General features: G+C 40.6%; 1 protein-coding gene across 1 annotated transcript in view; it reads left to right on the top strand.

The window, feature by feature from the left end:
* Window positions 1-23,501, top strand: part of FGF18 (fibroblast growth factor 18) — a 147,186-nt gene that overhangs the window by 99,262 nt on the left and 24,423 nt on the right. Inside the window, exon 4 of the mRNA XM_060786296.2 lies at window positions 22,204-22,310. Coding sequence (XP_060642279.1) covers window positions 22,204-22,310 — 107 coding nt within the window. The remainder of the gene's footprint in view (window positions 1-22,203; window positions 22,311-23,501) is intronic.

Raw genomic sequence — 23,501 nt, 5'->3', positions numbered from 1 at the left:
GGAGTTTGTCTTTGCCTTCATTTGAGGCTGAGAGAATGTGACATGCTTAAGACCCCTCAGGGACACAAATCCTGGTCTCTCTAGAGTCATTGTCCAATATGTGTGTCACTACAATATCTCTCTAATATTATTTCTACTCAGGATTTAACGTAGACTCCTGGGGAGCAGCTCATGTTGCATCACTTTGTTCCAGGAACAAAAAGGTGTGGGACCGTTGAATGTAGAGCTGAGGAAAATGCTTGATGTACTGCAATGCCCATATACTGTATACTCCCCATTGGTTACAGTGGCTAGTGATGATAGGTACTGTAGTCGAACAGTATCTGGAGAGCCTAATTCTCTCCAGTTTTAATGCATTCTGGATTTTTAGGGTAGCACTGTGGATTTTTTTTTCATGTCAGGAGCAACTTGAGAAACTGCAAGTTGCTTCTGCTATGAGAGAATTAACCATCTGCAAGGACATTTCCCAGGGGACGCCCGGATGTTTTACCATCCTGTGGGAGGCTTCTTTTACGTCCCTGGATGAGAAGTTGGAGCTGACAGATGGGAGCTCACCCCACTTCCTGGATTTGAACTGCTGACCTTTTGTTCTAGAGGCATTTTCACCTGAAGTTTCGCCTGCATCTATGGCAAGCATCCTCAGAGGTAGTGCATCCTCACTACCTCTGAGGATGCTTGCCATAGATGCAGGTGAAACCTCAGGAGAAAAGGCCTCTAGAACATGGTAATATAGCCCGGTAAAACCTACAACAACCCAGTGATTCTGGCCATGAAAGCCTTCGACAATACAACGATAATTTTGCAGAAGGAAGTTGTAGGTAGGATGCAAAGGGAAAATGGATATAATCATTGATGAGAGCAGGAAATCACTGCATTTATCTGTGTCCTTTATGATTGCTTGGGCCCAGAAGAGCATTCCTGAACAGATGAGGCCTGGATATCTATCTATCACATTATTAATTCATGTTAAAGTTGACATCAGCTGCTGCATTCCCAGCAAGCCTTCTGCATCTGATTGTTATTTTGTGTGTATGTTTTTATTTATTTACTTATTGAGTTTATTTTTTGTTGTTGTAATCAGTCCAACTTTCTGACTTATTGTTGAACTTGTGTTAGCAGATCTGGAAAAAAGTTTCCATTGTATTAAACTTCTGTGTTGTATACATTTTTTGTAGATTGCACTCTAAAATGTTGAGTCTTCTTTTCTTTTGCAAGGAGAGGTTCTCTTTTGCAAGGAGAGGGGGGATGCTGACAAGAAACCACGCTTGTCTTCCAATTAAAGAAACCTCAGATAATTAATTACATTTGAATTAAACACTTAACTACTTGATTAAATTTACTTATGTTTGCAGAGTAATGATATATATTCCAGAGGGGGAAATGTTCCATTGAAAATAATTAACTTTTTAATTGGAGCACTTTCAAAACCAATCAGTTAAAAACCTTTACTCAATGTAATTGATTAAACATGGCATTGCTGGTGTGGTAGGCATAATATTGTTAAGCACACAAAGATTTAGGAATGTGTATTAATTTCCTTTTTCTTAATGGAGGAATGGAGAATGTGGCTATCAGGGGTTGTAGCCTCTACGGGCAGGTGTACGTCATCACCACCCCCAGGCTTTCATGCCCATTCAATCTAACTTGGTGTAAGGGAGTAGAGAGAATAATTTTTAGGTTAGGTTTAAATGAGAGGCTTTGGTTGGACTGTGTAAGTATTTGCAGAATGAAATTCTGTATGTGTCTATAGAATGGGCAAACTTTGGCACTGCAAGTGCTTTGGACTTCAACTCCCAGAAATTCCAATCATCTTACCGGCTGTTAGGAATTGTGGAAGTTGAAGTCCAAAACACCTGGAGGGCTGAAATTGCCCATGCCTGGGGTATAGGATACTAGCCTCAGTAGGGAATAAGGGAATGGGTAAGTGGTTGCAGGATTTGCTTTTTAAGGGGTCAAGTACGTGGTTGCAGAATAAGCACCTTGGTAGGAAATAGCTGCAGGAGAAACAACGCATGAGAAGAGTTGCTTAGCCTTAGTTAAGTTTCTCTTTGCTTTTACAATTTCTTTTAGTTGAGGGATTCATCCCCTGACTCCATAGTCTTTCTCTGGCTAAAACTCTCCTGAAGAGGGTCTCCTAATTCCTTCCAATAAGCAAGGCTGCATGGGGGTCTTGGAGAATAGCTTTCTGCTTCTTCCTGACTCAAGACAAGGGAGGAACTCAACCCTCTTCTGACTTTAGTTTTCTATTTAGTGTTCAGAGCATCTCTCTGGTCTTTCATAGGCTTCATCTCTCCATCCACATGGTTCAATTCCTACTGAATCTTTAAAAGCCCCAAACAGTTGGCTTTTGTCTGTTACTGAGGTCAGGAAGAAGAGAAGGCAATGCCTCTGGTGAAGCCTCATCTTTTACAGTGGCCCTCAAAAGGTTGACTTGCAATGTCCATCAGCCTTAGTCAACATAAACAATAGTGAATTTGGATGGGATATGCACTCCAATAGCATCTGTAGATAAATATGTTCTCTGTCCTATCTTAAATAATGTAAATAAACATATTTTGAAGGCCTTGATTTCTTGAGATCACTCCATGGATCATAACTTTTTACAGGTTTCAATTTGATCCATAGTTATGTAACTATCTATGTTGTTTGTATGTGAATGTATGCAGTTTTGTCATGGCACTATTGTGTGTGTGTTTTGTGAGCTGTCCCAAGTCCCTTCGGGGAGATGGTGACAGGGTATAAAGTTATTATTGTTATTATTACTTTTACTTAGGAGCAACTAGTGGATATAATTGAACCTATGACCTCATCAGACTGGGGTAAATTTGATAGCATGTGCCAGTTTGACTTTCTTTTTGTCACAGAGCCAACTGGCTCCTATTCCATGATACACAGCTACTTCCAGTATGGCTCTATGGGAAAAAGGGAAGGTAAACCAGTGCATGCTGTAGTGGCAGCTACACAGGAGGCTTGCCGTGTTCAATTGAGATCAACGTAGGGAAGCCGACATTTCCCTCCATGGGATGTCTAGTGATTCTGGTGCATTTCATTTATTTATTTGTGGTATTTGTATTCTGCCCTTCTCAACCTTGAAGGGGACTCAAGGCATCCCATCTGATGAGGTTGTTGTTTAGAGTAAACACACATAAGATTTAGGTGTACTTTCCTCCCTGCGTTCGCCATTAAGCTTATGTCTGTGAGTTTTGTAACAGTAAAAGTCAAACTTTAAAATCTTAAGAAAGCCAAACCAGCTCATAGTCAATCCTTCCCCCATCCTCTTGCTTTTTAACAGAGATTGACCAAAGATGTAGCATAACTGTCAGTCTTTGGGGCTAAACTGGCATGTATTTCACACAGTGACCTATGTTAAACCAATTGATGGCCAGCATTAAATATAATTTCTGATCAGACAGGTTATTGGATTAATTCCCCTATCCCCCTTGCCTCATTAATCCCAAGGTCGAGGTGGCTTGACTTAATTCTGCCAACAATGTCATTGTGCCGTAAAAGTGATAGGATGACTCAAGAAACTAGGCAGAGTGCCGTCGAGTGTCTGCTTGAAAGAACTACTAGGTTTGCTTGGTTTGTGAGTGGTTAAAAATGCTGAACACAAAAAACCATAAAACGTGGCCCATTTTCCTCCAGATGCCATTGAAAAGAGGTTTAGCATAAAGACCGCTTAAGAGAGAGACAGAGAGAAAGCTCTATTGATTTTGTTTGACCTCCAAACAAGCTGCAGCCAGTATGATATTCTCCCTGTTGGGGATGATTCAGGAAACATTGATGCTTTTGCTTCTTCAGTCTGCAGGAAAATTCCCTTGCTGGAACACCATGTGAAATGCTTCTCTCCTCTCTCTGAAATTGCTCTTCATTTGAGCTCACTGTAGAGGGGCTAGGTGTGATATAAATGGATAACAATCATGGAACACGTCAGGGAAGGACGAGTCTTGTGCCATTTTGGCTCCTTAGCAAATCCTGGCTCAGCCTCCTATAAACAAACAAACAATCACCAGGGCTTGTCCTGAGATTTTCACCCAGTGTTTAGAAATAAGAGACAGTGGTTTGCCTAAAAAAACTATTCAGGTACATTCAAACCTACTGCAGTCTTCATTTTTATCTTTTGGGAGATAGTTGCTGAGACTGGCCATATGGCAGATGCATCTTTTCCCCTCCTCCCCGTGATTACCCCTTTCCTGTATACAATAACCCTCAGTGGAGCAACTTCCAGTCTTATTAAACCCCCCTTGAGACCCGGACTCTAAATGGGAAAGGTTTCATAATTTGCACTTAGTATCCTGCAATTAATCCAGGCATCCTCTTTTTAAAAACTCTTGTGTAGTATATTAGATCTCTGCTAAAGATGCATTATTTAGTAAGAGATGGATCCTTTCAATAAAAAAAATCTCAGGAGAATGGCCGTATTTACTCGGAGCAGTTTAGGCTGAGCTTAATTTTTGTTCCAAACAAACTAAAAAAACATGGGAATTTATTTATTTATTTTACATATTTTCAGCTTTGACTAATAAACTTGTAGAACGATGTGCAATAAAAATAGAATTAAATAATTCTTGAAAACTAACAAAAAGCACAAGGAAATAAACTGCCCACGTCCCATAAAATAAAATTTGAGAGTAACAGGAATTCTTCTCCCCTGCTGCTGGTTGGTTATTGTAATTGTAAGTGATCCCTCAAAAATTCTGGCCATTAAGCATTTTCAGGACAAAATCAGTAGTTTGAATTTTACCCATTAGAAAAGTGGTCGTGACTGAAATAGACCCATGATAGTATAATATGCTTTGTAGGTTCCACCCACTTTCCAAGGGCATTCCTGCACTTAAAATGCAATAGTAATCTACTCAAACAAAGTTAGTGTAGTGTTGTGGTTTTGAGGGGTGGGCCGTAACTTTACACATTAGGGTTCAAATTCTGTTTGGCCATGGAGCCCCACTGGGTGACCTAGGGACAGTCACACTCTCTCAGCCTCAGAGGGAGGTAAAACTCCTCCAAACAAATTTTGTCAAGAAAAGCCTATGTCCGCACTGCCAGATAATCTGGGATAAACAGAAAACTTGGGATCAGATCCTGGGATATAGGGCCTGCCTGGAAGAGCCCTCAGTCTATATTTTCTCATAGATAATTCCCAGAAAGTTTTGCTACTCAATTTCTGTACCTCTGAAAAAATTAGTAGGATTACAGAACTGTGTAGATTCATAAGAAAGGTTAAGCCAATTTGTTTCAATCTGGCCTCTGCTTTGAGAGAGCACCTTAAGAGTCACAGGCAGTCAAGACCTCTGACTGATGGTCACAGCTAAAAGGAGGGCATTGTCACCCCAATAAGTATACTAGCCCTCAAAGAAATTTTCATTTGGTTTCTGAAATTTTGAATTTTTTTTTATTGTGTCAGAAGCGAATTGAGGATATACTGCAAGCTGCTTTTGGTGTCTGCAAGGACATTACCTGGGAACACCCGAGTGTGTTACTGTCTTGTGGGAGGCTTCTCTCATGTCCCTGCATAGGAAGCTGGGGCTGACAGACAGGAGCTCACCCTGTCTTGCAGATTCAAACTGCCAACCTTCAAGTCTTCCATTCAGCCAGCACAAAGGTTTAACCTATTTCACCACCACAGCTCCTATTTTCAATTTTGAAATTGAAAATTTTCCACACCTACAGTTTTTGTATTTGTTGGGTTTGCATCCCTTTCATAACTGTTCCTGTCCATTTTTGGGGGGTGGTTCAACTGTATTTCTAAAGGTTCAACTGACATTTATAATTTTGCAATGCAAGAAAATTTGTGGACTGCAGTTACTTGTGTGGGAGAACTCTTATTTGGGGCACTTCTCTCATTTTCCATCATCTCATACGTACACCATTGCTGACAGATGAATCTATCATCATTCAACCTTATATCTAGCAAACAACTTGGCTGACCCAAGATATTTTGTTGCTTGTGGCATGAAAAGATGGCAAAGAAAAGATAATTTCCTGGTCACACCATTCTTTCTTCACCATTGGCTGTGGGAGACAGTCCTCCATTAAACTAGGGGTTGCAGGGTCTCTTGAAAGTTGCATGGCAAAGGAGGAATGGTTGGGTACCCAGTGCCTGCATCATCTACCACTTGAGGCAGTAATCTCTGCATAATATTATGGTCCGGCCTTGAGGAGAGAAAAGGGGAATGAAGGAGATCTACAGTATCTCATGAAAATTAGGGGAATTGAATATTCCTGATGCAACAGAGGAGAAATATTCCAAAAAACATTAAACAGCCGATAGAAGATAATCACAAGGAAACTACCATACTTTTTGATTCCCAATAGGTTTGACTGTTGCTAAGGTGCCAGCCTTTAGAACAGTAGCCATGTTGCATCAGGTGCATGAAGCCAAGTGGTTCAGCTCTGTTGGAGTTTTGGCAGAGAGCGAGTGGAATGTATCTCTTTGGCTTTGCCAGAATTCTTTCCACAGTTCATTCTGGATGTGGGTGAAAGGAGGCAAAGAGTCGGGTGGGGGAGGAATTGAGCATGGTCTATTTGGAATATGCAAAGCGAGACTGCTTAGTAAACCTTCTTATATGCTCCAAGTTTCTACCAGCTGCCTGGGCTGGTGGCTTGCTGTGTGCAAGCAAAAACCCTTGCTCTGTAATGGCCCCAGGGCATAGCTTGGAAAGGTTAGTGGAAGGGACAGGATCATGTAGAGTAGAGTTTCTCAAACTGTGCTCCTCCAGATGTGTTGGACTTCAGCTTCCATAATTCCTAACAGCTGGTAAACTGGCTGAGATTTCTGGTAGCTGAAGTCCAAAACTCCTGGAGGAGCACAGTTTGAGAAACTCTGTTGTAGAGCCATGTTTCTGATACGCGTACTGCCATTTCTCTCTCTCTTTCGTGTACCAGACACAGGTACTATATTTATTCAATTGGATACAACAGTTCTTTTTCTTGGACATTGATTGTGGGCTGTTAATATACTTTGATACACATTGGTGTTGGAGGAAAATTCTGAGAGTGCCTTGGACCACAAGGAGATCCAACCAGGCCATACTTCAGGAAACAAAGCCTGACTGCTCATTGGAGAGAAGGATAGTAGAGGCAAATATGAATTACTTTGGCCACATCAGGAGAAGACAGGAAAGCTTGGAGAAGGTAATGATGCTGGGGAAAATGGAAGGAAAAAGAAGGGGGGCCAACCAAGGGCAAGATGGATGGATGGTATCCTTGAAGTGACTGACTTGACTCTGAAGGAGCTGGGATGGTGATGGCCAACAGGGTGCTCTGGTGTGGGATGGTCCATGAGGTCACGAAGAGTCGGAAGCGACTGAATGAATGAACAACAACAACAACAACAACAACAACAACACATTGGTCATACAAAAAGCTATTCTTGGTTTTGTTTGGCTTTGTTTGAAGAATGTCTCAAGTATAACTAATATTCAACCTTTTCGTGGATATGAATTCCTCCTGTTTCTCTCCTACCTCCGTTCACCTCTCCAAGTTCCAAATCCATAAGAATCTTTCCTATTTAATAGATGAGCATAGTGCAACCTTAGTTTTGAGATATTTCTCACTTTAAGCTGGGTTGGGGGGAAAGAATGAACTCCTTTGAGCAAATATACAAACATGGATATTCCCATTTGTAAAATGAATCATCATAATTTCAAGTTTTATTGGAGGGCACAGAGTAATAAAACCTGCTCAGCATACAGAGAAAATAACATCTTTTTATATTAGGCACAGCTTGTAATTTGAATTCAACCAATGCTTTAAAACCCTCAACAAATTCCCCCTGATTAACTTCTGCTTGGTGTGCTCACAAGCGCAACAGTGTGCGACCTTGGAGAGGCTCCCTTTTGGACTGTGTCGAACCCTGGCGCACCAAGAGATTGATGTGGGAAGAGAAGACAGTGTTGCAGAAATGGCTCTTTCTTGGCCACTGGAGAAGAGCAACTAGTTACTGAACTGATGGATTGGCAATGTTATTCTGAGTAAACACATCATTTTGAACCTCTGGCCAGAATTAGGACTGTTTTCAAGATAGAAAGCCATGATGTTCCCATAACTTATGTCCCCTGTTTTCATAATTTATTGTTTCTTATACATCACACTTCTTTTTTGGATGTTGCCTTGGCAATGAAAATAAAAAGGACATGTTATCAAGGAGATACTGGCAAATTCCAGAGCTATTTGGACTTTCCTCCTAGTTCTTTTGGCCCAGAGAAACTAAATGTATTTTAGTTGCTTGGTTGGATGTTCAAAATAGGTCCATGTTGTTCCAGAAAGTTCATTGCTGTACACAATTTTGGGTCTCCAGGCTTTGTGTTTACTGTGGCTTGTAAAAATGGGACTCCAGAACTAAAAAAAAAAAATGCAACAAGACATATTAAAATATGGTTAACACAGAAAAAGGTTGAAGGTATCTGGCAAGGATGAAGTGGTGAATTTTGGCATGATAGTACCCATAACCATGAAAATGAAGAGACTCCAAAAATTCAAACGACCATGTTGATTCGTGTCAGCAAATGTATTCACTTCTTTGTTTGTTTACTTATTTACTTGCCTAGATATTTATTTATTTAATACCCCACCTTTTTCTTGAGAAGGGATCCAAAGTGGCTTACAAAAAGCAAAACAAAGTACAATTATCTTTTTACTTTACTTTTTTGTTAAAAAAATAAAGAGACTCTTTTAGAAAAGCACACAATTAAAACAGTTGTTATTGTTGTGTGCCTTCAAGTCCTTTCAGACTTATGGCAACCTCCAAGCAAAACTGTCCTGTGGTTTTCTTGGCTAGATTTAAAACATAATTAATAGATATAAAGATAAAAGCACAGCACACTGTGTTCAAAACACCCTACTGTCTCATAACGTAAAGGCCAAATCTGTTCAAACAGTTTTCATTTCAAATCACTTTTGATTGTGGACCTGCTAGCAGTTTTCATTAAGCTAATTGACCTTGATTGGCCATTCAACAGTAGATCACTCTAAAATGCATTGCACAATAACTGGGATAGTTTGCAACCATACACTGATGCTAAGAAAATAAGTTTTCATGTTGGCAGCTATCAGAATTGTAGCTCAACTTGGAGGGATTATTTTTTGTGTCAGAAGCAACTTGAGAAATTACAAGTCACTTCTGGTGTGAAAAAATTGGCCATCTGGAAGGACGTTGCCTAGGGGATGCCTGGATGTCTTATTGTCCTGTGAGATGCTTTTCACATGTCCCCACATGGAAAGCTGGAGTTGACAGACAGGAGCTCACCCCACTCCCCGGATTTGAACGGCTGGCCTTTCAGTCAGCAGTCCTGCCAGCACAAGGGTTTAACCCAGGCACCCTCAAACTGTGACCCTCCAGCTGTTTGGGCCTCCAACTCCTAGAAGCCCTAACAAGCTTGTTCAATTGTCAGGAATTCTGGGAGTTGAAGGCCCAAACAGCTGGAGGGCCACAGTTTCAGGATATCTGGTTTAACCCATTGCGCCATCGGGGGCTCCAATTTGGAGGGATTAGAGATGCCTAGCGGAAACCACCCCATCTTCATGCCTACTAATCGGAAAGTCTCAACACTTTATCTCTGCAGGTCCTTCTTCTATTACACCTCTGGTAACTATTTTGGTTTTGCAGTGGGATAAATTGCTGAGTTGCTGAACTTGCTGACCGAAAGGTTGGCAGTTCGAATCCGGGGAGCAGGATGAGCTCCTGCTGTTAGGTCCAGCTTCTGCCAACCTAGCAGTTCAAAAACATGCAAATGTGAGTAGATCAATAGATACAGCTTCTGTTGGAAGGTAATGGCTCTTCATGCAGTCATGCTAGCCACATGACCTAGGAGGTGTCTATGGACAATGGCGGCTCTTTGGCTTAGAAATGGAGATGAGCACCCAGAGTCAAACATGACTAGACTTAATGTCAGGGGAAACATTTACCTTTACCTTTACCATAAGTATTCTGAGGGGGTATGGTGGTACCAAAGTGTATCTCTCATAACAAACACAAGTAGGCACTGATTCTGCTCACAGAATGCAGGCTTTGACTAATACAGCTATATAGTTTTAGCATAATGGGGTCTGGTAATACCACAATGGTTCTGAAGATGCACAAAGAAAGAGAACAACCCCAATTGTGGTTTCCCAGATTCCTACTCCAATGTACAAACCACTACACAATGCTGCCTTTTTCACCCTCCCGATATCCAGCATAATTATGCTGTAAACCTTTGTCCTCCATCAGTGTTCAACAGGATCTTGATCTTGGTGGTCCAACACAGGGAGAGAGATAGATAGATGGAGAGATGGAGAGATAGATAAAATCAATCCTCACTATACAGAGATGGAAGTTACTACACTTGATATGACTTCTTCCTCAAACTTCACCTGCAGGAGTTCATCTTGTACAAATGCAGAGAGGCAGGCAAAACAGAGTAAAACATAAATTAGAAGTGGGTTCTCTGTTGCATTTTGAGATTAAATGTCAGATCAAGTTTTAAAAAACATTGACAAGTACTAACCAATTGCTTAGTGCTTTAACGTGAGGCTAATTTCCTTTTTTTCCTTCAAAAAAAGTCTGATTTCATAATGTCATAATGTTATAATTTAAGTTGAAGTCTATGGGACACTTACATTGTCTGCTGTCAATGTTTTCTTTTACTTCAGTAACATCCACATCTTAAGTGTACCAGAGCAAGTAAAAGAGAAATCAGATGCCAGAGTTCAGAGTTTATATGAATACAATTCCAATATACAAGCAATATAGGTTCTCTGACTTGTTCATAGCCGGCAGGTTTTATGAGTCCCTACAGATTTTACATAATTTTGGCATAGCTCCCTCTTCATTATGTCATGATTATGGAGTGGATGCGAGGTCATTCTATCATGTATCGTAGGATTCAACATTTGGGTTGTAAATGTAAGCTATGCTCAGAGATATTTCAGTCATTCTAAGGGGGTCTTGCACACATTAGGATTTTCCTACACTGATAGTGTCCATTTAATAACAATATGTAACATTTAGGGTTAGGTTAGGGATATTTTTTGTTTGTTTGTGTGCCAAATAACTGGCAGATTTGAGTATTGTTTTTGTGTGTCTTCAAGTCATTTTCAGTCAACAGCAGTGGTTCCCAACCTTTTTTTGACCAGGGAGCACTTTGACCAGGGACCATTTTGATCAGGGACCACGCTCCAATATTAGTACCAAAAGGGTTACGAATCAGTTTTTGGTGAACTTTAGATTTGGTTTGGGGTGCTGATTCAGAAAATTGCATTGGATCGATCACATCAGCTCTCGTTTCTGATACAGAAGATATGCCATGGTCAGCAACAGGAAAGGAGTGGCAGGCGGCACAAACGGAGTGGAAATAAAATAAAATAAATAAAATAAATAAAGAGGAAGGAGGCATGCGGACCAGATTTTTGTCCTCATGGTCCACTGCTGGCCTGCGGCCCATAGGTTAAGAACCACTGATCTACGGTGACCCTAAGATGAACCTATGGCAGGGTGTTCTTGGCAAGACTTATGACCTCATCATACACCCATTTTTTAACATCTGAGGATGCTGCTGCCCCAATTGAGTGATGGAGCCTCACACCAGCCATCGCATTACGTAGCTTCAACTGGAGTGGCAGCAGGGTAGGACACTGTGCCACCAACAAGGGAGCCTCCCTGTGTTCCATTAGGAACAATGGAGCTACTGTGGGGACTAGTCATGCAGTGACGCTTCCCTACGTTTGATGGGGAATGTTCCTGCCAGGCAGTTGGGGCACCGGGATTGTCCTGCTTTCCTGCCAATTTGCCACAGAGGCTAACGAATTGGCATGGAGGACCTCATCAATGTGATTACATCCTTGCTCAGAAGAGGTTTGCCATTGCCTTCATCTAAGGCTCAGAGTGACTTGCCCAAGATCACCCAGTGGGTTTCATGGCTGAGCAGTGATTCGAATCTTGTCTTCAGAATTGTAGTCAAATGACTACATCACACTGTTTTGAAATCTGTGTATGGCTCATCCTTATCGTATTTCGCACATTGCAACAAATGCAACGTGTTACCTTTGGATCTAAAAATTACTATGTGAGTTAGTGATGTCCAAGCATAGTTGTAAAGGGTAAGATTTCCTCTTGGATGGATTTTGTATTTCATATGCTTTCCAATCACAGGATGTAAATCTTTAATGTTCTTAACTCTTAAAAAGGACTCTTCAAATGTAGTAAAAAAGAGAGAGTTTGTTTTAACAATATAATTCTTGAGTTTTGTTGATTGTTGCTCCTTGGGTTCTCATGATATTCTTTTTAGGGGTTGTTTGTAGCAATTTCATGAATTTGCACTATCATTTCTCCAAAGCCATGATTTGCTGAGGTGATCTTATGGATTGAAGGGCAACTTCTATCCTTTCTTTTTAATTTGTTTAGAAGAGACATAGGATTATATTTCAAAAGTGTTGTTTCATGAATGAACTATTTACTATAATTTAACACAAATTAAAAATGGGGAGACGGGACAGGGACATACTGCTCCATTATCTATATAAATAAAAATGCAATGTTTGTTTGTAGGATTAACATAACTCAAAAACCACTGGACAAATTGACACCAAATTTGGACACAATACACCTATCAGGCCAACAAATGACCATCACTCATAAAAATACTGAAAAACACAGCAGAAGAGACTTAAAAAGCCCCCTCCCCCAAACATACATTACAACGCATGCTCAAAACCACATACACACACAGAGAGACATATACACACACACAAAACACATGTACACAGACTGGGCCACAGCAACGCATGGCAGGGGATGGCTAATGTTTCTTAATTCAAGAGAAACCAATTGAGCGTTGAGAATAAATGTGGCAGTAGGTATCAGGAATTTCCACACAATAGTCTGAGTTAACAGAAACATTAATTTGTTATTTTTCTTTTTTAAAAAATACCAAAACTACATCAACCAATATTGCAATCTCCTCATGCATTTACTCCATTTGTAATGGGTTCAGTTTATGACATAGCTTTTGGGTTGTTGAGGTCAAGACTTTGCTTGACTATAATCTCTTAGAGTATTCTTTAGTGTAGGAATGGGAAGAAGATGGCTTAGTAGACTGGAAACCCCATTAGCTCTAGCTCAGAACGAAGAAATTTACTGTTGAAGCTTCAGCTTCCAGAGCCCCGTAACAACTGTTGTACCATGAGCACTCATGGCCATACAATTTTAGGAGTTTGACTCCCAAAGGGAACTTTTCTAGGCTTTCCTGTAAGGAAGGATGATGGGAGTTTCAGCTCAATACCACACGAGAGGCAGCACTTTCCCTGTTCCTGCTCTTAACAGAAGATGAGTTTTTATCCCTAATCTATAAAATGTGAATAATACTGACACAATATCCTATCTATCTATAATATCTGTTGGTTTGTGGAGTCATTAAGTAATTTCTGACTTATGTTGGCCCTAAGAGAAATCTATCACAGGGTTTTCTTGTTCGCCATTGCCTTTGTCTATGGCCGTGAGAGTAATTTGTCCAATGTCACTCAATGTCAACCAAGCATGTATTTGAACCCTGATCTTTAGGTACCTAAAGTAGTGGTTCTCAACCTGCGGGTCCCCAGATGTTTTGGCCTTCAACTCCCAGAAATACTAACAGCTGGTAAACTGGCTGGGATTTCTGGAAGTTGTAGGCCAAAACACCCAGGGACCCAGCAGTTGAGAACCATTGCCCTAGATTATAACTGAAACTCTCTCCCATACAGAGAGAGAGGTGGTGGATTGGTGGGTGGTGGGTCATTTTATAGTTTTATACGAACTTAAAAGGGTAATAAAACAAGAGATTAGTGGATTCAAGTAATACATTGGAGTAGCATCTTTACAGTAAAGGTTGTGGGCATTTAATTCTAAAGTATCTGTTACAGATAACATTAGAAAATGCAGCAGCTAATATTTTGAACTTAAGCAAAGATTTAAAAGCTTTTTTTAAAGTAGTGTAGGTGATCTAAAAAGTGGTGATAGGCAATAACAAGTGATTCACTATTTCTAGGTTTACCTTGAACCTCATTCACTGGAGAGCTTGTGCTGATCCCTGAACTGACTCATTGTTTACGTCTTTTTCCGAAATATTTTAAAAATATTCTTCATCAAAAAGTTTCCATAGTGGTGATGCAAACTGAATAAACTGTTTCCACAAACATTTAAATACAATATTAAAAAAAAACTTCCTCCTCACTCCCCAACCCATTTTGTATACTTTGTAAAATGGGTTGTTACATCCCATTTTTTTCAAATGTTGGAGAAGTATATGCGAGTCCCTATCTCTCTTTCTCCTATTTGAATGCCCCTCTCTGTTGGTGATCGCAGGAGTGATGGATCCAAGGAGAAGGGTGTTAGAATAAAGAGGAGGTGTTTCTTTGGGGAACGAGGGTGGGGAATGAATGAAATAAAAGCTAACTTTAGCAAACATCCCTCTGCCTTACGTATGGATCACTCTTCCATATGTGAAGCCAATCTCAGACTACGTAGGAATAATGAAGGGGAGAGGAGGGGAATGATGCCTATGCACTCAAGCATTGATACTGGGAGCCATTCACAGGTTTTTCCCATTTATGAGAAAGTGTGCTCCTCCAACTATTTACCTTCAAGGCAGCAACAGGAGAGGCATAGTGTTGTGCAATAAGTACTCCTACAAATGCTGTTATCCTGCTGTAATTGGGATTTACCAGCCTTGTGTGATAAAGTTTGATGACTCCAAGTGCAAGGGTTTGAATCCATAATCAGTCTTGGAAAGCCACTGAGTGATCTTGGGCAAGATCTCAGCCTCAGAGGGAAAAAAAGGCAAATCCCCTCTGCGCAAATCTTGAAAAAAAAGGTGATAGGTTTGTCTTAGGGTCACCATAAATTGGAAATGGCTTGAAGGCCCACAACAAGCATCTGGAAAGCACCTGGTTGAAGGAGGCTGCCTTATACAAATAGTATATGAATCCCTAGGGGCCATAACTGGATTGTAAGATCTAGATCTGGGTGGGAAGAGAGGTATTTACATGAACCCATTTAGCCAAATCTATCAGTGCTCCTCCTACCTCCTTTGATTTAGCTGAATGTGGTAAGAAGTAGTTATTTGATACAGAAAAATCTAAGCCTTACATTTCTCAGTTTCCAGTAACTCGCGCATAATATCTTTTCATTAGCTTTCTGGTTCCCATCCTCCCACTCAAGGGAAATCTTTGAAAGATAATTGGCATCACCACCCTCAAATGTTTCTCTGACTTAATGTTTTTTTAGGTGGACTATAGCTTTTCGGCTCGCATATATATACAGATATACATATAATCATTTTCAGCTAGACATGTGAGGAATTGGCTTTCTTTCCAGTGGGAGTTCTTGAGAAAGTTTAAGCTAAATGGACCAGTTCTGGGAAAGCTTGCCAGCACAAGAGAATTTCTCTTAGAAGTGATTTCTAACAAAGGATATCAGTCTTCCCTCTAGTACTTCTAGCGAGGGCCTGGTGTTTAAAGCAACCTAGTATTTAGCTCCCTACTTATTTGAAAGAATAAATAAAACCAGAAATACTAAAAGGAAAGTATTTCTTTTGTAAATTCCTATGATTCCAACAACACAAGAGTAAATCGAATTAGGGAAGCTACTAATATGCAATAAGCTAATGAGCTATTTTCTTGGATTATAAAGGACAAATAATAATAATAATAATAAAACTTTATTTGTACCCCGCTACCATCTCCCCATGGGACTTGATCGAGGCTTACATGAGGCCAAGCCCAAAATACATCAAACAACATCAACAACATTTCCAGTTTACATGCATGCCTTTTTCTGTGAAAGGGGACCTTCTGGAGAAGTGAAGACCAATAGACAATAGTGAAAGCTAATGGGAATTACAGATGGAGAGCATCTGGAAGGCCACAAGTTGCTCACTTCTGCCCTAAATCCTCCTTTCCTATCTTTAGAAGCCATTTATATGATTCTCCTGTACTCTATTGGCCAGAAGTTGAAAAAAGTTGAGCAGGAATGGCATTATCTAAATAACGGTCAATTGTTCCATTCAGGGTCCTTCCACACAGCCCTATATCCCAGAATATCAAGGCAGAAAATTCCACAATATCTTCTTTGAATTGGGTTATCGGAGTCCACACTCAGATAATGTGGGATTTTCTACCTTGATATTCAGGAATATAGGGCTGTGTGGAAGGGCCATCAGAATGCTGTGGAATTACATAGGTTCAGGGCATTCTGGGAGAATAAAGTAGTGGCTGCCTGAAACTTGAGTCCCCTTTGGGGTCGAGAAGGGTGGGATATAAATATAGTAAATAAATATAGTAAATAAACATGCTCTTCTGGAGGAAGGCAGATTCTAGGACAAATGGCACTTTATGAATGACTCAATGCCACCCAATGAATTGCATGGCTCTATGGTGACCGAAACTTGGATTCCCATCCAACACTGCAACCTAGTGCAGTGAATACCTGAAGAATATAGAGTCAACATTTAAAACATGGCTTTAAAGATGTAAATTGTTGTTTTAAAGGATTTAAGTTAATAATACCAAAAGATTATTTTAAAAAGTTGTGGATAGTAATCCAAAAAGATTATAAGAAAAGGTTAAGACAGTTTGTGTGCTATGATTCTCGACTGTATTATAGAACTGGCTTAGAATAATCACAACTGAAAGAATTCAAGCCTGGGTCCATTAGTTTTGTGCCATGCAAAAGTCTAATTTCATGGTTTGTTATTTTGTGATCTATTCAAGGGGGAAAAACAACACATGAAGCTTTTACCTGTCCACTGTTGGCTTGAACTCTTTGCTGGGCTCCCATTGGCTTTAATATATACTGTATCTCAAGAGGGGTGTAAATATTCACTTATTTCGTTCTTGCATGCAAGAAGGAATTGTTTCAACAGTTTTCTCCTCACTATGTGAGATAGAAAGGTTTTTACACAGTTTTGATGATTATTTGCACTTAGCAAGTCATCCTCCCAGAAAACATTGCTTTTTGTGTGAAAAGCAATATTTTTGCACAGAAATGCATCGACAGATGCCTTTCTGTGAAGAATGTTGCTTTTTTGCATTTTTCCTGTGCCAACGCCTTCTTACACTTTGGGGTGCAATAAAGCTTGTATTTTAATGCAAACAAATTTCCTGAAAAGAGCCCCACGGTGAGAATAATTCCAGGGACCGCTCCCCTTTAGGAAGCTTTAATGTGGCCTGATGTTCTGTTTTACTGTGGTGCAAATATTCTTCATATATGCACATCACGTAAGTAAATCTGCAGTTAATAATATGGGGTAGCTCTGGATGTATTCTGTGATCCGTAGGATCAATTGGTGGGATGCTTATTGATACATCTGCATCATCATCATTATTAACTTTATTTATACTCTGCCTTTCTCCCCATGGGGAACTCAAGGCAACTAAAAATTCCCACACTTAGTCAAGTCTAAAAAGTGCAATACAAAAGTTAAAAAGTAACACTGTGATAAAAATAGATTAAAATATAATTATAGTTAAAATAACCTTTAAAACTCAAGCTCCCCCCTATATCCCAAGCACACCTCCTATGAGCCTATAGACTGAACTCAGAGACTTTCCTCCACAAAGAGCCTTCCAAATCACCATGCAAAATGTGCAGCCATTCAGATATTGAGTAGGGGCTTCTTGGCTTATGGGAGCCACAATCCAAGAAGATAAGGAAGGCCACATGTTTTCTACCCTTCCTCTAAAGCAGTGGTTCTCAACCTGTGGGTCCCCAGGTGTTTTTGGCCTACAACTTCCAGAAATCCCAGCCAGTTTACCAGCTGTTAGGATTTCTGGAAGATTTATGTATGTATGTATGTGTATGTATGTATGTATGTATGTATTTATTTATTTCACATATTTGTACCTGGTTCTTCTCACTTCCTGGGGGGGGGGGGGAGACGGACTCAGGGTGGCTTCACAATAGGCATTCATCCAAATGCCAACCACAGTAATAAATAGAATACATTTAAAACAATTCATTAAAACATTGCATTAATAAGTCATTTCCTTAAAATCACCCAGGTTCAGTTTATTATCATTCATATCACTTGAGCCTTATTCTCAATTGCTGCCTCTAATGTTTGAACACTTGGTCCCATAACCAGGTTTTGAGTTTCTTTCTAAAGGACGGGGGGGGGGGGCAAATCTGATGTCACTGGGAAGAGAGTTCCATGGGCGAGGGGCCACCACTGAGAAGACCCTGTCCCTCGTCACCACCAGTCACATTTTGTGATGATGATGGGATCAAGAGCAGGTCCTCCCCAACTGATCTTAAACTTTGTGATGGTTCATAGTGGGAGAAACGTTCAGGCAGGTAATTTGGGCTGGAACAGTTCAGGGCTTTAAAGGTTAAAACCAGCACTTTGACTGTTCTTTATAGCAGATTGGCAGCTGGTGGAGCTGGCGTAACAGAGGGTTGTATGCTCTCTGTATGCCACTCAGGTGAGCAACCTGGTTGCCAAAACCTCTGGGCACCTAAAGGTTGAGGACCACTGCTCTAAAGCCTTCCCATTCAATATTTTGCATTTTGCTTTGCACTGTGCCTGCATTGGTCCTTAGATTAAATAGGTCCACAAGCTGGGGGACAGTGCGGGAACTGATGGGCTAGCACCTAGCTTCGTGCCCTTACTATTGTTGGTCATGGGCTGCCATCCCATGATGTTTCCTGACTATCCCTGGTTTCCTCCCATGTAGTCACCCATATTCTCAGGACTTCCTTTTAGCACGCTGCCGGTGCACTGCTGGGATGGAGTCCAATAGAGCCCCTCCAGGAGTAGCCCTGCATCATATGATGGGCTCCAGTGGACTCTGTCCTGGCAGTGTGCCGGCAGCACGCTAGGACGGGAAAAAAAAACCCCATCTGATGAGGTCGTTATATTGTTTCTGATGTTTTCCCACAAAGCCTACTTGGTTTCAGTTCAGCTTTAATTTGTCCTTGTTAGTATAAATCTATAGCTATTGCATTTTGTAGCTTAGGCAAGTCAGAGGAAAGGTAATTTTCATTTATTTCCAAAATTATTACATTATTTTATGAGCTCTTTAAAATTTATTTAAATTCTTTACTTGAAAAAAGGGGGTATCATATTTTAATTAGTAACAGTGTCAAAGGAGAGCTAGATTAATTATTGGAAATCACGCCATCCAGATGGTTTTAATTTTCACAGCAGGGAACCAACATCTTTTTAAGGTGATATTTTTCAAATTAAAATCAGCCTGGGTATTACTCATACTTGTTTTAGTTTGAGGGTGAGGTGATGTATCTTGTAGTTTTGAAACTAGCCAGCGTTCATGAGCGTGTTTTGGATTTGGGAGACAAATGTGGATTTTAAAAGAGGCAGACCCGTTTTGCTTAAATGATGTTAATTGACCATTTGGCTCAAGATGAGGTGGCTGATAGGAAATCTTTTTGGTCATTATGTTGCATTGTTGAATCTATAGGACAAAGTTCACACAAAGTTGGTTTTAATCTGACAATCAACATTAGACATAGAAGAAAGAGAAAGGATTGAATTCCCTTCAGCCCTTGACGTATTGACATACAGCCATCATAGTGAAGGAAACGGGAGAAGATAATTTTTGCAGAAAGGCAGGCCAACATACTGAACTGCTTTATGCCAGGCAAAACTTTGATCCACTTTGTCCAATTGTTGGCATTTAGCAAGGCATCTTTCTCCAGGCTCTTTGGCAAAGGTTTTCTCTGATCCTTGAGGATCTTTCTCACCCTCCCTGAAGATACCTTTCATAGGCCACAGGTATTTTTGTTGATGGCCTCCTGCCACCCCTTCTCCAAAAAAATCTGTGTACACAGTTTATGAGCCTGGCGCATTTTGCTCCCAGCTTCAAGTAGAAGAATATTTATGGATCATGGATACGCTACTGCCCTTTATTGCCCCTTTTGATCCTTACCCTGAAATTGACTTCAGGACAGGGCTCTTCACTTGAGAACTTCTGGCTCATGTTTCTGGAACTTTGTACCATTCATCTCCGAAGAGCCAATACCATCTGCTTTAGACATATTACCTTAAAGAAGGCATTTGTAAATAACTTTTGACATGGCCCATACTTGATAAACTTCCATTTTGTGTCCGGGTTAGGTCAAGCCAGGATAACTAATATTGTTCCAACTATTGAGCATATCATTGCATAATATTAAAATGCTTAAATTGAGACTTTAAGTGACTTCTGGTGCTTGCCCCTACAGTGCAAGGTGTTCTCGACTGTATACACAGAATTAACAGTTCCGTGACCTCCAGGATAATATAGATAGGCCTAGTGCAAGCATTTTTCAAGAGTGAATCCTTATATAGTTAAAACGGCATACACAAGAGGAAGGTGATTTGAAGAGGATTAAATGAACTGGCTACATTTCAGAAATAACAATAAACTTTAAAGAAAAAGAATATTCAAGAGTTTGAATGGATGAGGAATGCTGCAGGCTTCTGTTAATAGAAAATGGTCCATATTTGTTTATTATCGCTATTTGTTGTATTGCTTGGTACATATTCCTGTTATGGGGGAATCAGTGATTCTTCATTGTGGACCTATGTGATCTCCAAGATAGGAGTGTACTTACAGTGATCACACTCCAGAGTATTCAAGAAATATTCTTCTCTTAGGACCTATCAGATAAGGTGAATTCAGTATCTTAGGTACTTTCACTCTGTCTAGAGTAGTGGTTCTCAACCTGTGGGTCCCTGGGTGTTTTGGCCTACAACTCCCAGAAATCCCAGCCAGTTTACCAGCTGTTAGAATTTCTGGGAGTTGAAGGCCAAAACATCTGGGAACCCACCGGTTAAGAGCATTTTCACAGAAAAAAATGTTCAAAATTTTTGAATCCTTCCATAATGGTTTGAAAGTGTTATTCCCTGTTTCATTGGGTGGTCTGTACTTTGAAAGTAGTTGTTTTACTCCAGAAGCGGGGGGGGGGGGGGGGGGGAAGCAAAGGGAGGAAATTCACCCTTCTCTGGTTTAAAACAGCTTCTCTGGCTTGAGACAGAAGCGGGGGGGGGGGGGAAGGAAAGGGAATACATTCATTCACTCTGGTTTAAACGGCTTCTCTGGCTTGAGCCGAGGCCAGGGACCAGAAGCGGTAAAAAGCTGAATAATTTTGGACTCACTTACTGCTTCGTAGCAGAAATGGCGGAAAAAGCTTCAGAAGGGCAAAGGGACTTCCAGTTTCCTTAAAAACTTCGAAATCACTTCAAAAAGCAAATCTTTTCGAATTTATTCTGAATTAAGAAGATTCCGACCAAACCTAACCATGCCTAGTATCTTACTCTATTTGAGATATGCAGTTGGGATTTTTTTTTTTTGTCGTGTCAGGAGTGACTCCTGGTGTGAGAGAATTGGCCGTCTGCAAGGACGTTGCCCAGGGGACGCCTGGATGATTTTGATGTTTTTATCATCCTTGTGGGAGGCTTCTCTCATGTCCCTGCATGAGGAGCTGGAGCTGATAGAGGGAGCTCATCCGCCTCTCCCCGGATTCGAACCTGCGACCTGTCGGTCTTCAGTCCTGCCAGCACAGGGGTTTAACCCACTGCACCACCGAGGCCAGTTGGGATGAGGTCCAAGTCCAAGTCTTCCCTTCACTTGGCTAGAAAGCACTCTACAGAGTCTTGTTAGCACTCTTCAGAAAGACATCCGCCCTTGCATTCAGCATTCTACTGAATGCAAGGTGCTCTTTGAAGCAGGTTGCCTCAGCTTGGAGAGCTCAGCCTCACTTCATACCCAGTTTTTTCTGTAGTGGGGGACACACCTCTCCACAGCCTTTTCCTTAATTAGTTTTCATTCAGCTGGATTGGGGGTAAGTAGAACTGAAATCAGTAAACTTGTGTTTGTGATGAAAAATACAACCTGGGTCAATAGTTACCAGATGTCTCTTGTTTTGAAGTGGTGTAGTTTCTTCTGTAGAAACAATGCAACATATTCCAAGCTCAAAACATTGTGACAATCCTGAAATACATATCTTGGAATATGTTGAAATATGTTCTATTGGTCTTCTAGTCATATTGTGGACATAAGGGCTTATGTACACCTTTGGATTCTCTGGAAGCACCTCGCCGTCTGCCCCTTGTGATACAGCAGAGTTACTTTATCTCACTCTGTGGTCTGGAGAATATGTAGGAGGGTATCTTCTTCACTCATTTACCCTGTGACTGGTCCGATAAATGCCTATTTTTTTCTTCCCTTCTTCTTTTCTTCTTCCTTTACAAGCCCAGCTTCTAGTGGAAACAGACACATTTGGCAGTCAAGTCCGGATCAAAGGGAAAGAGACAGACTTTTACCTTTGCATGAACAGGAAAGGCAAGCTAGTAGGGAAGGTAAGTGTTTTCTATTAATTCATTTGTAATATGAGTGTTACCTTTAGCAGTGACTGCGAACCCCCCATAATGATGTGTTCTGAACTTTGCCTGTCAACCCCAAATGAAAAGCAGGACTTGAGGAATGTGGAATTCTTAAGCATTCATGCCTTTATTTTATTTTTTTACAAAACGAAGGGGGGGGGGGGTGGAGAAAAAGAAACCCCTAACCCATAAAATTAAGTACTGTGGCTAACCACTGGGGTTTTATTACTGATTTCTTCGGGTACAGACAGGTTTCCATTTTACAGTTGCATAAATTGATAAAAGATGTGTGTATCTCTCCAAAACAATTGGGAGCTTGCATTACAGGAGGGAATGCTCTCTTACCTTTGTGGTTTAAACAAACAAACAAACAAACAAATAAAATTGTAGAAACCTTTTAGGGAGTTTGACAACGTCTAGAAAAGGAATAAAAATAATGTCAATATTACAGTCTTAAGATCTTATTCTAGATGAGCTTCATGGTTCTAATGTTACAGGAATATTTTATTATGTTTGATCCCCTGCCCACAATGGAAGTATGTAACAAATCACATTGCATTTGCCTACATAGCATATTCTTTGAGTTCACTCATTTTTATGGCTTCCACCATTCCCTACTTGTTGTTGGCAAATCCAGAATTTAACACAGGTGGGTAAGAAGAAGAGGGCACAATTGCTCAATCAGATAAGAAAACATACTTCCTCGGCTACCACATAGAAATAAAACATTGCCATTGCTATCATAGTGAATATTGTGTATCTGTGGGGGAAGTGGATTTAATTTTGAGCCAACAAAAGGCTTCTCAGACTTGCCAAAAGTCTTGAAATTTGGCAGAGGTCGGTGTTCTTTCTGTCCTGGCATTTTTCTTGTGAATTTTCAGTATTAACCACAACTTTTAATACCCACTGCAAGGGTGTGGTTTTTTCCGGGAGTTTCCCAGGAGTTTCCAAAGCAGGTTGGGGTAGATGTCTCACATCTCTGTCCATTGTCGTAGCTCCTCCTGCTATACCTCAGGACAGTCCCACTTGTGGTTTTTGGAATGGGAATGTGATTTGTGCCCCAGAGGTTTTCTGTTGACCGTTATTCCTCCATTTCTAGTTAACTAGATTCAGTGTTCTATCCTCCTCACTCTTATTTTATATACAGTTCTAAACTGGTATAGCACT

Source organism: Anolis sagrei, chromosome 1, assembly GCF_037176765.1.
Source record: "Anolis sagrei isolate rAnoSag1 chromosome 1, rAnoSag1.mat, whole genome shotgun sequence".
Lineage (NCBI taxonomy): Eukaryota > Metazoa > Chordata > Lepidosauria > Squamata > Dactyloidae > Anolis > Anolis sagrei.
The sequence above is the reverse complement of the archived record's forward strand: the minus strand, read 5'-3'. Positions and strand labels throughout refer to the sequence as shown.